Here is a 14,270-nt window from a genome sequence, read left to right on the forward strand (position 1 = left end):
CCAATCAGGGCCCAAATCTAAAGTCACAGTTTTGCCACCCCTTGACTACACACAAAATCTTCATGCCAAATCAGGATTTACCCCCTTTTGCTTTCTGAACTGAGATACTAAAATATGGATAATCCAGAGAAAACCTGGCAGCTGGTGAGCAAAACACACTTGAACTCTTCCTGAACTGCCATTTGGATAATGCTTATTCAAGGAGTCATTCTGAAGCCTTGCCATTATGATTAGGCTAAGTAAATATGAGTTGTAAAAATCATTTACAATAGTTTACTAGCTAAGAAGCAGTGGGGAATGAAGTATTATTTAATTCATTAAACTCCTGTTTCTTCTTTACACAGTTTCTCTTAATCATTTGATATCATCTGGTACCCTATCTCCAGTCTTTTGAACAATCTCTCCTTCATATATATATATATACACACCACATTCTGGTTGCTTCTAGCAACCATAAAGGGTTGTACATAGGGGATCAAATTTTAAACTTAACATACTGAGTTTGTGGTAGTAATGTTGTAACAAAGTTAACCACAATTGGTGGATTCATTTCTCATTGATAATAGTTTAATTATACTGGTATGAGAAAATCTGCTGACCAGAGGCCTATACACTGAGGAGGTCTCTAAATTATTGTGCAATGTTACTGAAAGCAGCACATCTATGATAGCAATGCAGCAGATTAAAATTATTCTCATCTGTTCATTTAAAAAAACAAATTCAGTCAGCTGCTTTTGGGGAAAACCACATCAAACACTGGCAAATTTTTCAAGACCAAAGTCTCCTCTATAGGCATGTTCAGTCCCCAGTGACACCGATGGGTATTCTGTCAATCGGCAGAAGAACAAGTCTTGGAGACCCTTTATGTCTTTATTGGATCTTCACAATGTAACAAGCAATTTTCCTTCCTACACAATAGAGTTGGCAGAAACTTAGGAGCTTTCTGGACCTGGTTCTTTGGCTGGTACAAACACACGCAGCTCCACTGGCTACTTTGGGAGAGGAGATCACTCTGCTGGCATCATACGTCCCACTAGCAACAAGTGCTGGCTCCATGAAGTTTATGAGAAATTTGATGTAATCTCATTCCAAAGGATATCAAAGGCTGAATCCAAACCTTCTCCCATGTATTGTTTTCTGACTGATGATCTCCTGCCTGATGTCTCTGCACCAAGCACAGAAGGCTCTTTATGATTTTCCCAGTAGTGCTTTCTGGCCACTCCATGAATTCCCAGTGTCTTATTTCTCCTGGAGACTCCCTGACTCCTCCCAGGTTCTTTACAGGGCACACTGTTTATGCCAAGAGAGAGTCTTATACACCCCACTTTCCATCATTTTGTTAATTTGCATTTCAATCTATACATTGCTACAAATGTGCTTGCTGTGGTGCCTATTTTTTGTTTATTTCTTCTCATTTTGACAAGTCTGCCTAAAGCTGTGGAAGATAAAACACCACAGCAGCAGTAACCAGATTGGAACTACTATAGATGTGCTGCTGCTTCTATCTATCATTTTTATTGTTTCTTCAGCTGCCAAAGTGCTCTGTAAATGCTGGCTGGCACCCCGTTCAGCAGACTTACCTCAGTGGGAATTATTTTACAGAGTCATATCACAATTACTAATAACTACTAGACTTTAAAGTAGTCCCTACTTCAGCTGCGATAGTGATGCTGCTGGACATAGTGCTATTTTAATAAACATAAACCAAAACTGAACCCCAAGGTTTGAAAGTGAGTGACCATTAGTCTTCCTAAATGTAAACAGAGGAAAATAGATGGCAAAATAATATATCTCAGTGGGCTTCCATAGCTTCCAAGGGGAGAAAGAAAAAGAATTATGAAAAAAAAAAAGAACATTAGATTAATCTCATCTAATTTTGGCAATCTTGAATTTGTCATGTTCTCAAAGAATGTCATAGTCCACAGAAGAAAGCAGACACTTTTAGCAGGAAACTCATCTCCTTCCAAAATTAGTGTCTAAATTGGGTGGGATGATTTGTTCTCTAGAGGTGTCTGTTTCTCCAATAACTAGAATTAGACAATGAGCTTAGACTAGGCACTTAACTTTGAGAGTGCTAAAATTGTAGAACATACCAAATGGCTGGCATCATCAAGAGTCCTGACAGTGACACTGCAACACTCAGGCAGATCCAAAGCCACAACCTGCTCCTACCCCAAGAGTGCTACATGGGCAAAGTAAAAAAAAAAAAGCCATCCTCAGATGACTGCTGCAGGAGCTGATCTATGTGACCTAAAGAAATCACTGCTACTTTGTGACCTTATTCCTTCAAAAGGAAAGGAGCAGCTGCAGAACAGTAGCTCCCTCATGAAGAGCTGCCGTGTTGCAAGCACTGTTCCTTGCTGAAAGGAAAAAGGAATGGGAAAGAATGTTTGGAAATCCATAGAACTGCTGAGCAAACTAGATATTGAGAGAGAGGGGTCTTTCCAGGCACCTGGAGTTGTCCAGAGTTAATCCAATTAAAGCACATGTGAAACATCCTTCTTCATAAAACTGAGACCATGGGAGGCTGACCCTCTCCATGGTATCCTTCCTTCCCCTTATTTAGAAGTGCCCCGACCCTCCTCCATTCTGTTTTACTGCACTCAAAAAAGAAATCTAAACAAATGACTCTAAATATTTACTTCCCTTTTTTACAACACTGTCGATATCCGGGCAAAAGACGTTACTGCAAGACAGCACCCCCACTGCAGTGCTTTAGAGAAAACTTCAGCTTTGTAACTGCGGTCAAATGTCACCAGTAAAAATGGGCTCTGAGGCAAGCAAATCCAGGGCCCTTCATAAGCCCTGCTGCCCAGGGCACCTCTTCCCTGCTTCATGAAGCAAACCCCACTTGTTCTGAGAAATGAAAGCTCTATATTAGGAGAATATTCACTGTGGAATGCAAATAAAGAAGGGGTAAAAGAGAAGAAAGATATTGTCTGGTTTTCTGACTCTATACTTTGCCTGAAAGATGGAAGAATTAGGAAATGAAATATTTTACCTTTACAGAAAAGTGCTTCTTCTTGGGTGGATGCCAGACTGTGGTGGTTGAATGAATGAATGCCCGCAGAGGTGTTAAGGATGTCACAAGCACGTATGCTTTGATGATGACAGAAAGGTCTTGAGCTTTAAGGATGTCCATGTGGCCTGGTGAGGCTGATACTTGATTCCTGGAAAGTAGTAAAAATACATAGCATTAATGAAGTACTCTTACAGAGGAGGAAAATGAGCTATAAGAAAATAGTGAAATTAGCAGAAATAGGAAATTAGCCCTTTTTCCCCTGAGTTAAGCAACACACTAGATGAAACCAAGCAGGCTGGAACAAAGTTTTACATTAAGTTTTTTTATTGATTTCAGTATTTTTAAATCTTAATTTCCATACATAGAAAGTAACTATGTGAGGAGGGAGTTATGTTTGAGACTACATATGGGTAAATGCATTGTGGGCATATGGTAACTGCTGCAAAACTAGAACATTCAGAGTGAAGGTAAAAACATTTGAAAAAACCAAGCAGCTTAAATAACAGAAGTGCATAGTCAGGGTGCCCGGATTTAACACTGATTTGTAGTGAATTCAGAAAAAAAACCCAAAACAACCCTATGGAAAGACTGCACTATTGTTAGCACTTTCTTCAATGTAATAAAGGGACACAAACATGTGGTACTGCATGCTTTCCCTAATGAAAGCCATAAACTATAATTCCAAATATTATGAAAGACTATGACACCTTGGAATAACCCATAATAAATCAGCTAAACATAAAAGAAACATGCAAGCTTTGTCTAGGAAGTGACATGGCTCTCTAGATACTGGCCTACAGCTCCCACAGTCGACACAAAATGAATCAGCCATAGAAACAGGACAGAAAAAAATAAACCCAAGGGAAAAATCTGTTATTTAAAAGCTCATTACTTGGGGAAATCTGAGCTATACTTGGGCATATTCACAAATGTGTTATTATTCTGCCTATTAAAAACTCTGAGTATCAACCTACCTCATAGCAAATGCAATGAGAAGATGACTATACAAATTATGGGTCTCTAAGACTGATTACTGGTAAAACACACAGGGTTTTCCTTCCATTTCTGTGTAATCTTTGGCAATATGTGGCCTTTCCAGACCTCAATTTTGCTATCTGTTAAGGGAGCCTAATAATATCTATCTTAAAGAGACCTTTTTCTCTCCTCTGCAGAGTGGTAGGTCCTTGGAACATAAAATGTGTGGGATACTGTAACATAGGAAACAGCACTTGGACAGCCGGTTCTCAAGTACTTCTTGGTTCTTCGCTTAAGGGAAGAACTCTCTGAGCAAAGAACTACATGTGTGTCTGTGGTAGGGCAAGGCAGGGATGGGAGCAGGAAATAGCTCAGCCACCATGAGACCTAAACATTCAGGGATGTACCTCAGTCCATATTTATCTGTCTAGGTGTTTCAATGCCCTCAGCATAGACTTAGCTGTTCACACAGAACATACGCAAGCTTGGCTAGTACAGAAACAAATACTATGCAAGTATAAGTGATGCAATACATCCAAAGACTCCATCTGCTGTGGTCTCCTCTGTTGCTACACTCTGGGTCCCTGACTCCCAACTAACTGCATGACAAAGCACTCACAGTTTCTGAGGGTGGGGTATCATTAACTTACAGCTGTGTGCTTGTGCTCTGCTTCCTCCTGTACCGCAGATGGGCAGTACGTGTCTTGTCAGTGCCTTCGTGGCCCTGGGATATGTTGCTTGCAGTGCTGGCCCTTGACAGCCCAGGCTGGCCAGAGCACTCTGGGGTGACAACTGGGAGCTGCAGGTCTGAAAAAGTACCAAGGGGATGAGAAAGTCAGCAGTGTGGAAAACAGCAGTTGACTGCTGCTGTTAAGGATAAAATGTGTAAAACACAATAGGTAGAGAGGAGCTACCAGCATCAGCTAAAAATGTAAAATAACAAATGCTGAGACTATAATCCTTTTTGGATCTGCTAGCAAGAGAGCTTTACACCTACCGAGCACCCCCTTCCAGCTGCAGGATCAGAGGATTAGCTCAAACTCCCACTTTACAGGTGAGTGCATGAGTGCTGTATATAAAAAGTACACTGTTCTTCTAAATATAGAATACTTTGTTTCTCACATAGCCCTAATTACAATTAATGGGGATAAGCAAATTAGCTGACTGAAGACCAAGGGACTTTGCCACTGTAATCACACAGACAGCTCAGTAAATAACCACATATCCTTTTTTCTAGGGTCACCGTTTAAGGCTACATTTTGTAGTTACTAAAATCCATAGGAGGCTTAGTTCTGCCACCGAACACAGTGGGAGCAGGGCTGATATACCAGAGTCCTCAAGATTACTGAGACATGTGACTATTAATAGTAATCAAAATATTGTGATGTGAGATCAGTCAACGGGTGGTATGCATTTCTGCTTTTACTGTGCTGATAAGAAAGCACAGAGCCCTTACATTATGTCATTACTTCATGTAGCGTGGCTTTCATTAACACACCTCACACTTCAAGTTCTTAAGTAATAGTCAGGGAAAAGTCAAGCTGTTCATATTATTCCCAAACCTTATTACTTATCTTTTTAATGACATACTGCACTGTGCTAATATTATGAATTTATTTGTATAGCTTCTCTTTTAAAGTATGCACTCTTGACTTTGGTACATGAAATGAAAAATAAAACTGAAGCTGTATTTCTGGTGATGAGCTGTGAGCAGCCATTCAAGGAAAAGAACTATTCATTTTCATACAGATCTTGTTAAAATGACATTGTGATTGTCTATGTTTATCGGCTGTTCATCAGGTCAGCTCAGTTCAGGCTTCTAAGCTCAACTGGGATCTAAAATTAATCTGGTCCTTTGCCTTACATGCACCATTTAGCAGGATTAAAGGCTTCACTAATCAAAACCAGGCATTTATTAATATAGCACCTCATGTTCAGATTATACTCTCGTTGGCATCTTTGTGCTGTGTTATGCATTATAACTGATTTGGACTTTGTAAGTGACTACCTGCTTATTGATGGTACAGAGATAAAACAGGCTACTGTCTGCCTACTTGGTTGTGCAGTGGTAACAGGAATAAGACAGTAAACTCCCATTAAGTCGTTTATTTAGCAGACTTGCTTCTGAATATGCACAGGGAGCAGATCTTCTAAATCAAGTGCTAGTTTTTCCATATCTGCCTTGTAAAGACATAATGGCATTTCTCTATGGCAATTTCCCCCCTGTAAAGAGACAACGGCATTTCACCATGACAATTTGCAATGGTCCCACAGCAACTACTCCTATGCATCATTTTAGTTACCTAACTAAAGTGTCTATATTAGCAAAATAATATTTGTAGGCTTTGTCTTTAGGCAAAGGGGAGAGAGACCAGTCCTTGGAGCACTAAGAGAAATACTGGTTCTGAACTGCTCTCTGAAAGGGTTTATTTTTTCATTGACTACACATGAAAACTAAGCTACTTGCTTGCAGCTGCAAATAATTCCCAGAGTGCAAAGTTTGATTATACAGCTTTGGTGTTCAGGCAAAACCCAAAGTATTAAACCACATAAAGGCCCTCCACAGTGCACAGATGACTTCAGAGATCTTTTTCTGATTTATCCCCACACTGGTAAAAAGGCAAGACACAGTCCACTGCTGTTGCAACTGTCTATGGAGTTCTGGAACCAAGTCCTATTCCCCTGTATCCTGGTACTGTAGCACAACTATCAGAAACAGCCCAGTGCTGTCAGACTCTGAAGTTCAAATCTCATGGCCTAGATCTTCAAACAGCAAGATACTGATCTGTTGACCATGAATGGGACCAAAGTTACACAAAACCCAATGAAGCTTATGACAGCAATCCAAGCTACCCCATTGCCAATGTTGCTCTAGGGGGGCAGACGAGAGAGAGGCACAGGTTGTCTTACTGTGATGGCTACAGCACACAGCTGTAGGCCGAACTGTGCTTCCAGACCAAGCTCCGTACAACCTATACAACTTTTACATTAGGCCATAGCTATGTGACATGCAAAGGACAAGAATAACAGCTCTTCTCAGCTGATCATCTGAAAGCCAAATTACGTCAAAGATGCATTTTTCAGCAATTGCTTAATGAAAATGACCATAATATTGAGAAAAGGGAAATGCACAAAACATAATCTTCTTATTTAAAATAAAGCAAATATTCCACTGAAAATAAGAACAGGGCAGCAGAGAAGGGCTGTTCAGTTCATTACTCAGAAAGTAGAGTGCCCTTTCCGTTTTAAAATATGGTTTTAATTGTATTGCTAAGGCAACAAATAACAATATGGTATTAACTCAAAAGACAGAGTTTGAAAATACTGAGATGAGGTTTGTACCCTATATTTACCCCTCTTAAATGAGAGTTTTAGCTGTTTTAGGGAAACAAAAAAGATTACTTTGACATTAATTCATTTGTCATGATCCAGTGGACTTTTTACTGAATCTGGGTATAACAAAAAAAAATTAAAAAACGGGTAGGGGCAGATGAAAAACAGAAGTGTCCTGAAATTCTCAAACTACTGGGTGGAAGACCCTTAGCATTGCCCTGTCATTGCAAAATGCCTCAACACAGAAAAAATAGAAACCTGACATTTCTTGAAGAAGAGAAGGTTAAGCAAATTCAGAGCTTATATAAGCTCTGAATATATAAGCTCTGAATATAAGAAATAACTAAAAGTTATTTCTCATGTTGTAGAGCATCCTGTCTGTATGGTACCTTACACACCTCTGTTGGTTTTGTGTTAGCATCCACCTGGGAGAGAGCCCATTGCAAGGTGGAAGAAGGAGAAGGGGGAGTGAGACTGTCACAAGGTGCTCGCTCCTTTGAGAAGACACACAGCGTGTACACCATCAGGCAGAGTTAATAGGGAGTGACAGTCCCTCATTTTGGTAAATCTAGTCCTAGTAATCAATGAATACAATTATCATAATAATAAAGAGACATCAGTAGTGCTGAACTGCAGCACACTGAGCTGCATCAGTTCTTATGGCAACTCTTCACCTGCTCTTGCACTCAAAAGCAGTAACAGTGTTTATTAGAGCTGTAAATTTGTTAATCAACATTATCATCAATGAAAATTAGCCAGCAGTGCCTTTACTGTTTGCAGTAATTGCCATGTTTTTCTATCTTGAAATCACTCTACAAGCTGTTGTTAATTAACCAGTCCTTTTGAAGTACATAAATAACATCAACATTTTATAATAGAAGAGGTGAGGCAGACTCAGCAGTTGATATGTGTCAGGCAGCTTGGGAAACCAAGTTAGAAGGAGTCCCAGCGTCCTACTATCATGTCCAGATTACATCTCCTCTTTCAAAAATCCAAACCAGTAATTTATCAGTAATTTTTATAGCAGGCTCTAGAGATCAAAAGATTAAAAAAAAGTAAACTAGAAAATAACATTTTCCTTTTTAAAGTGGCTATGCAGTAATTGAAAGGCTAGACAAACTGCTGTTTTTCCTGAGAAGCAGCTGCAGGCTTTGTCACAAGTACTTTTTGCTCCTGCCACCTGTGATGATCCAGTGTAAAGCAAAGGACCTAAGGCTGGAGACCTGCTTTCACTTAAAAAAAGTGCTTCACTTCCTTGAAATTCTGACTTGAAGAAAGTTTCTTATGCTGACATCTCTGAAATTGGTACCACTGAAAACACTGACAAACAGCACCACTTTACCTCTGTCTAAGGTGTTCTCCATTATGCCATTTGGATCGGTAAGGAAGCCACTACAAGTTCTCAGCTGAATTCACATATTAGCCCTCTAACTACAGCAAGGGGTAAAACATAGATCTGAGACATAGGAACAGCTGGGGGGCACATGTGACAAGGAGGTATAAGATCCACCAAAGCAAGTCAACATCTCCAGATCAAAAAAATTAAACACTTCTTTGTCACATGAACTGGTGATAGATAATTGTTCTGTCAACTGCAATCTCTCAAAGTACCACAGAGTCAAACAGTTCAGTTGACAGTGACAACTGATATCTAATGGAGCAGCTACACTGACACCTAATGAGGCCTTTCAAGTATTTTACACAGCTATGACTTCTTGCTCCCTCTCTCCCCATCTCTGCCTCCCAAGTTACTTGTCTTTGGCTCAGAGTTCTGAAGTGTAACATGAGATTCAATGTATACACAATAAAGAATAGCTGATTTAAGAGTTACAACATGTGGCTGAGCAAAAGGTTTACCAATAGCTAGAAGTACATTTGGACAAATTAAGACTTCCTGGAGCAGAGCCAGGTCAGTGTTGACCTGGCTGCGGCCACATGGAATGGTGGTAAATGGAACACTTAGGTTAACATGAACATCTGGTGATCTGCAAACATAAGGAATTCAGCAGAAGAAGACCCTACTAGTTGAACTAAGTGAGTAACACTCAATTGAAAGAAAACAGAAGATGAATGAGAATGTGTCCCCTTCTTTATGCTTCTTTTCTTATTATCCTTTGATGTTACAAGGAGGTTTATGATATGGTTTTGTTAATTTTTTTACTTCGTCCAAGATCAAATAGGCTATATTTTATACACTTCAAACATGGAGCAAGGAACATTTAAGACTATTTTCTGTGAGAAAAAGGTAATTTTGTTTCTAAAGTGCCCATCAACTGTCAGATCTGTTAGAAACATTTCAAGGGAGATTGAGTCACCTTGGAAGCTCCTGGTTGTTTAATGAAGCACAAAGCTAGAGATTGGATGAAATGCAGCTAAGATGCTGTGTTTTGTTCTGAGCCCAGCATACTGTTCATTTCTTTCATAAAGGACATTGTAAGCTCAGCACATTGTACTTGCAGTGTCTTCATTCAATTGCTTTTCTTTTTAGCAGGAAAAACATCACTTTAGATCATGAAAGTACATTAATCCTGAAAATATAGAGCAGACTTTCCTTCTGCACAGAAGCCTTCTGAACTTCTTTCCAGATTTTCACAGCAGTAGTCTATCTCTAGCAGGAGCCTGAATTCTCTCACACAGGAAAAAAGGAGAATGATAATCACCTCACTTCATTTCTCAGCAGCACAATATTCAGGAAGGACTGATAACAGGTCTTCTCTTTCAGCCTTGCAGGTTTGCTCTCTGACAGGACATCTCAGTGAGTTAGAAGAACTTAAGATTGCATCTTGTGCTGGGATCACCCATCTGCCTGATTGGTGTGGGCTGATGAAGCACAAAGAGCTTATTCCGATACAGACCAGGCAAGGTGCTATAAACTGGTTCTCTTCTAGTATTAACAGCTGGGCAATTTTCCAGTCTTCATAGGTTGGAAAGGTGTGTTAAACAGCTGCAAATATTGCTTCACATCAGGAGATGCTTTCATACAGTCTTAGGCAGACTTTCGAGCACCTCCAGGACTAGGGGATTTTTATCAAAGTAAAGCCTACTATCCAGTACCTTTTGCTCAGTCATGTATAGTGATCTGCTCTGAGCTGCATAGCCATGAAAGTAATGAGCATTAAAACTGCAATTTTTTTCATTTTTCAGTGTTGATTTTGGAGGATGGATGATTTCAGTTGAACTACTGCCAATACATGCCCTGAGGTCATTGCAGGCTTGTCACATAACGCAGACCTATTCCATTTAATTGCCTCCTGTTATCCATTTGACCTATCGGATGAAAGGACTCTGAAACAAAGATTAATACTCTCCTATGGCTTACACATTAGGCCTTGAGGTTGCTAAAGAAAGAGAGAGCCTTTAACACTTAGCTTTATAACCTATGCATTTAGAAAAGGATGGCTGTGAAACTCAAAGCAGATGCTGAGCATTTGAAGGAAGCTAGGAAGGCTAGGGGCAATCCTGGCCCCTACTGAAGTCCTGGCAAATTTTCCATTGATTTCACAGGAACATGATTTCTTGCTTGATACTTAACACTCCTGTGATGGTTTTGACATGTGTTACAAGCTTCATTTCTCATGTGCACATTGCTGTGGTTCAATGTCCTGCCCGCTATTGACTATTGATCTAGCTGTCCTTAAAAGGTTTTCATATTCAAAAAATGCAGTGATGCCTCCCTCTGTAATACAGTTAATCTCAAAGCAACCCACCCTGAATATTTAGAATGGAAGCAACCCACCCTGAATATTTAGAATGGAGACATTTCAAACTACTAGTCATTTCTGGAAATTTAAACTATCTAAAATACATTTAATATTTTGAAAAGTTTACCTCTAGATCTGCTTTACTATAAAGGAACTTAAACTGTAGGTTGGAATGCACTGAAATTCATGCTAAAAACCACCTGTGAAGTTTCAGAGTTAAAAAGACAGAATTATGATAGCACATCATTTTGAAATGTATGTGTTGTTTATTTTCCCCTTTAAAAACATCAGCAAATACAGCTTCAGTTTAGATTAATCATTTACCATGTTTTTTGCATGTCTTTTTTGGCAAGTGGATGGAAAACAGTATTTATTAAACACAGCATTTGCTTCTTCATTCCTAAAGCGTCTGCCCAGTAAAAGATAGAGGGTTTTTTTTTCAATATTTTCCAGAAGGGCTGCTTCTTCTTTGTGCACCCTTCATACTGGAACTTAAATTTACAGATAAGCTATACAGCTCTGGAAAAAGCAACTTAGTGCAAATGCTGGCTGACTGTTACATGATTAGAGCCACAGCTACAATTCTGTACTAGTAACAGGGTAGAATATAGAAGAGTATAGGCCAAGTAATTAAATTCATTTAGCTGCTTTACTTCTTTTCAGTCTCCTCGTATTTATTATTATTACAGAAGTACGTTTCTGTCCTAGCTGAGATTTGACCCTGTTCTAAAACAAAGATCCTGCCCCATGTAGTTTATAATCAAATTAACTCAAAAGAATCAGATGATGATTTTATTGGCCATTCTTGAGGCTCTACGCAATTTCAGTAAGAGAAAGGTAATAGGTACAAAACCAATCACAACTGGCGTGCAGACATTTATAAGGGCCAGTTGGCAAAATAAATGCATCCTTCTATTAAAGAAGCACGTTCCTGTCACAGAGATGTTGAATTATTACAACAGAAAATAAATTTAATCTATAATTTCTCTCTTGCATAAGTGGCCCCACTGGGCCTTGCTTCTTCCCCTCACCCTTCTTGCTGACTCCAGAGTGACCCAGTGATGCTGAGGGCAGGTAGGGCAGATTTGCAAGGCAGGGGAGAGGAAAGCTGGTGCAGAGTTAACATCAGACAGTAAACATATCACATAGTGAGAGCACAGTCACACAGCTGGACTATCTTGGCTCTCCCTCCCACCCAATTTTATTAGGGTCCTGCCTATCCCAAGACCTTCTGTGTGATTAACACAGTTGACCAGCCCTGCAGGTGATCAAGTGAGCATGCAAGTCTGGTAGACACTCATCAAGTCTCTGCACTGGTGACACTAATAAAAAGAAATGCAGAAGGAAGGCATACAGCGAAAGTATTACTTTAAAAAAGTATAGGTGATCTGGATGGGCTGAGAAAACAGCTATACATGGCACAGGCTGGGCCATGGAAGTGATGAAGCCAGAGAAATACTTATATGGAAAGACAGACTAGTCTGGATGTTACAAGCATTTCCACTACTTTCTCAGGCAACACCTATCAAAGAATTTGTTGTGCATACATCAGGATGCCTTTCCTGTGCCCTAAACTGAGGCTGGGCAATTCTGCTCACATTGTGGAACTTAGTCCTCTCTGTCTCTCAGCTGAGAGTAGTTCCAGGAGGCAGCCAATCTCAGTTCTCAGCCCAGTGGTGGGATACCAAGTATGAACACCTGAAATCTCTTTGCCAGTCATGCTCCAGCCTCAGAGAGCTTCTAAGTTTGGACTGTTTGGAGGAAGATTTCATTCACAGATCACTGCAACAGCTGCAGCTTTTGCTGACCTGAGCAATAAATGCCAGGAGCCTTCCTTTATCATTCAATAGCCATACCAGAACCTCCTCATGGTTCACGTCTCATATAGTGAACAGACATCAGGCACCTGATTAAAAACTGGGCCAAATACCCTGCAAAACCAGGAGTGAAACAAATCTCAGACTGAGCAGCAAGCACTTAGTGTCTTCCATGCTGAATTTTAAGATCTATTACTATTCTTATGCCTCATCACAAACCCACTGCCACATGTGCCCATCCTCCAGCAACTCCTTCTCTCACTCAATCCAACTTATCCACATATATCACTTATTTTTTACATTTTTGCTCCTCTAAACTTTTTTTCTAGTCTGATTTTCCTAACTTTTTTTCTTTCCAGCATCTCTCCTGTCTCCTAAAAAGCAGTCGTCGTTGGTATGTGCATAATTTTCCCCCCCATACAGATAGAATCTATCTGAATTTTCAGACTGACAAAAAGATTTTCCATTGAAGAAACAAAGCAAAGAAACAAGTACTCATCTGATATTTTCTACAACTCATTTTCTTTCCTATATTAATACAACAGGGGTATGAGAAGGGGCATGCGCTCTTAAATACAAAACCCATCAGCTTAAGAATTGCACAATAACAAATAGAAAAACGTTTTTTAAAAAAAATAACCTTTACCCTTGTACCCACTGCTTATCAATATCAACACTATCATACCCACAGTAAATCCAGTAATCCCATCCTTTCAGCCTTGCTGCCTGCTATTTCTTTCTATGACTTACTGGGTCTTTAATTACATCACATAATTCTTAAAGCAGCAACTTTGTGTTTTCACTTTTACAGGAAATTGCTTGGCTCCTTGGGGGACTGACTAAATGACAAACACAGTAATAACAAACCAACTGATCCTCTTCAGCAGGAATTGCAGAGAAACCCTGTTGATTCAAACACACAAGAGTGAAAGTACGTGACTGATTTGAAAGGGAACAAACTCTTCTGTGGAAGAAATGCTGATGAAAACTCTTCTTTCCCCAAATAATTTTGAGGATCAAACAAATCCTAATAATTGACAACTTTGCTGTTGTTGGAAAGAAAGTTCTGTCAGAAGATGCAAGCAAAAGAAAGAAGTGAAAAGAGCTGGCTTTATCAGGTGAATGGAAGGGGAGGAGAGTATCTGAAATCTGGGCTCTAGAAATTTGCTTTTAATTATGCCTTTTTGTCCTCTTAACCTGAAATCAAATTATTTACCCTTCCGATTCTAATTTCATCTTCTATGGGTGAATTTCACTCATAGTAAATTAGATGTCACTGAATAGGATTCAATTCTGGGTTGAGACACTCCGAGGTCTGATCTATACAAAGATGACCCCCTGTGTGCCACAGTCTAAGTTCCCATTCCTGTCAGTGGACATCAGTGTAGTCTATACAGTTAGTGTGGAGCAATTCAGCTAACC

General features: G+C 39.7%; 1 protein-coding gene across 3 annotated transcripts in view; it reads right to left on the reverse strand.

Annotated features, from left to right (window-relative positions):
- The window catches only part of CPED1 (cadherin like and PC-esterase domain containing 1), a 153,882-nt gene that overhangs the window by 98,361 nt on the left and 41,251 nt on the right, over positions 1-14,270 (reverse strand). For all 3 annotated transcript variants that reach the window (XM_074870180.1, XM_074870181.1, XM_074870182.1), the window contains 2 exons: positions 4,648-4,804; positions 3,002-3,170 (listed from right to left, as the gene is read on the reverse strand). In XM_074870180.1, the coding sequence (XP_074726281.1) occupies positions 3,002-3,170; positions 4,648-4,804 (326 nt within the window). The remainder of the gene's footprint in view (positions 1-3,001; positions 3,171-4,647; positions 4,805-14,270) is intronic.

The sequence above is a fragment of the Strix uralensis genome, chromosome 5 (genome assembly GCF_047716275.1).
Source record: "Strix uralensis isolate ZFMK-TIS-50842 chromosome 5, bStrUra1, whole genome shotgun sequence".
Taxonomy (NCBI): domain Eukaryota; kingdom Metazoa; phylum Chordata; class Aves; order Strigiformes; family Strigidae; genus Strix; species Strix uralensis.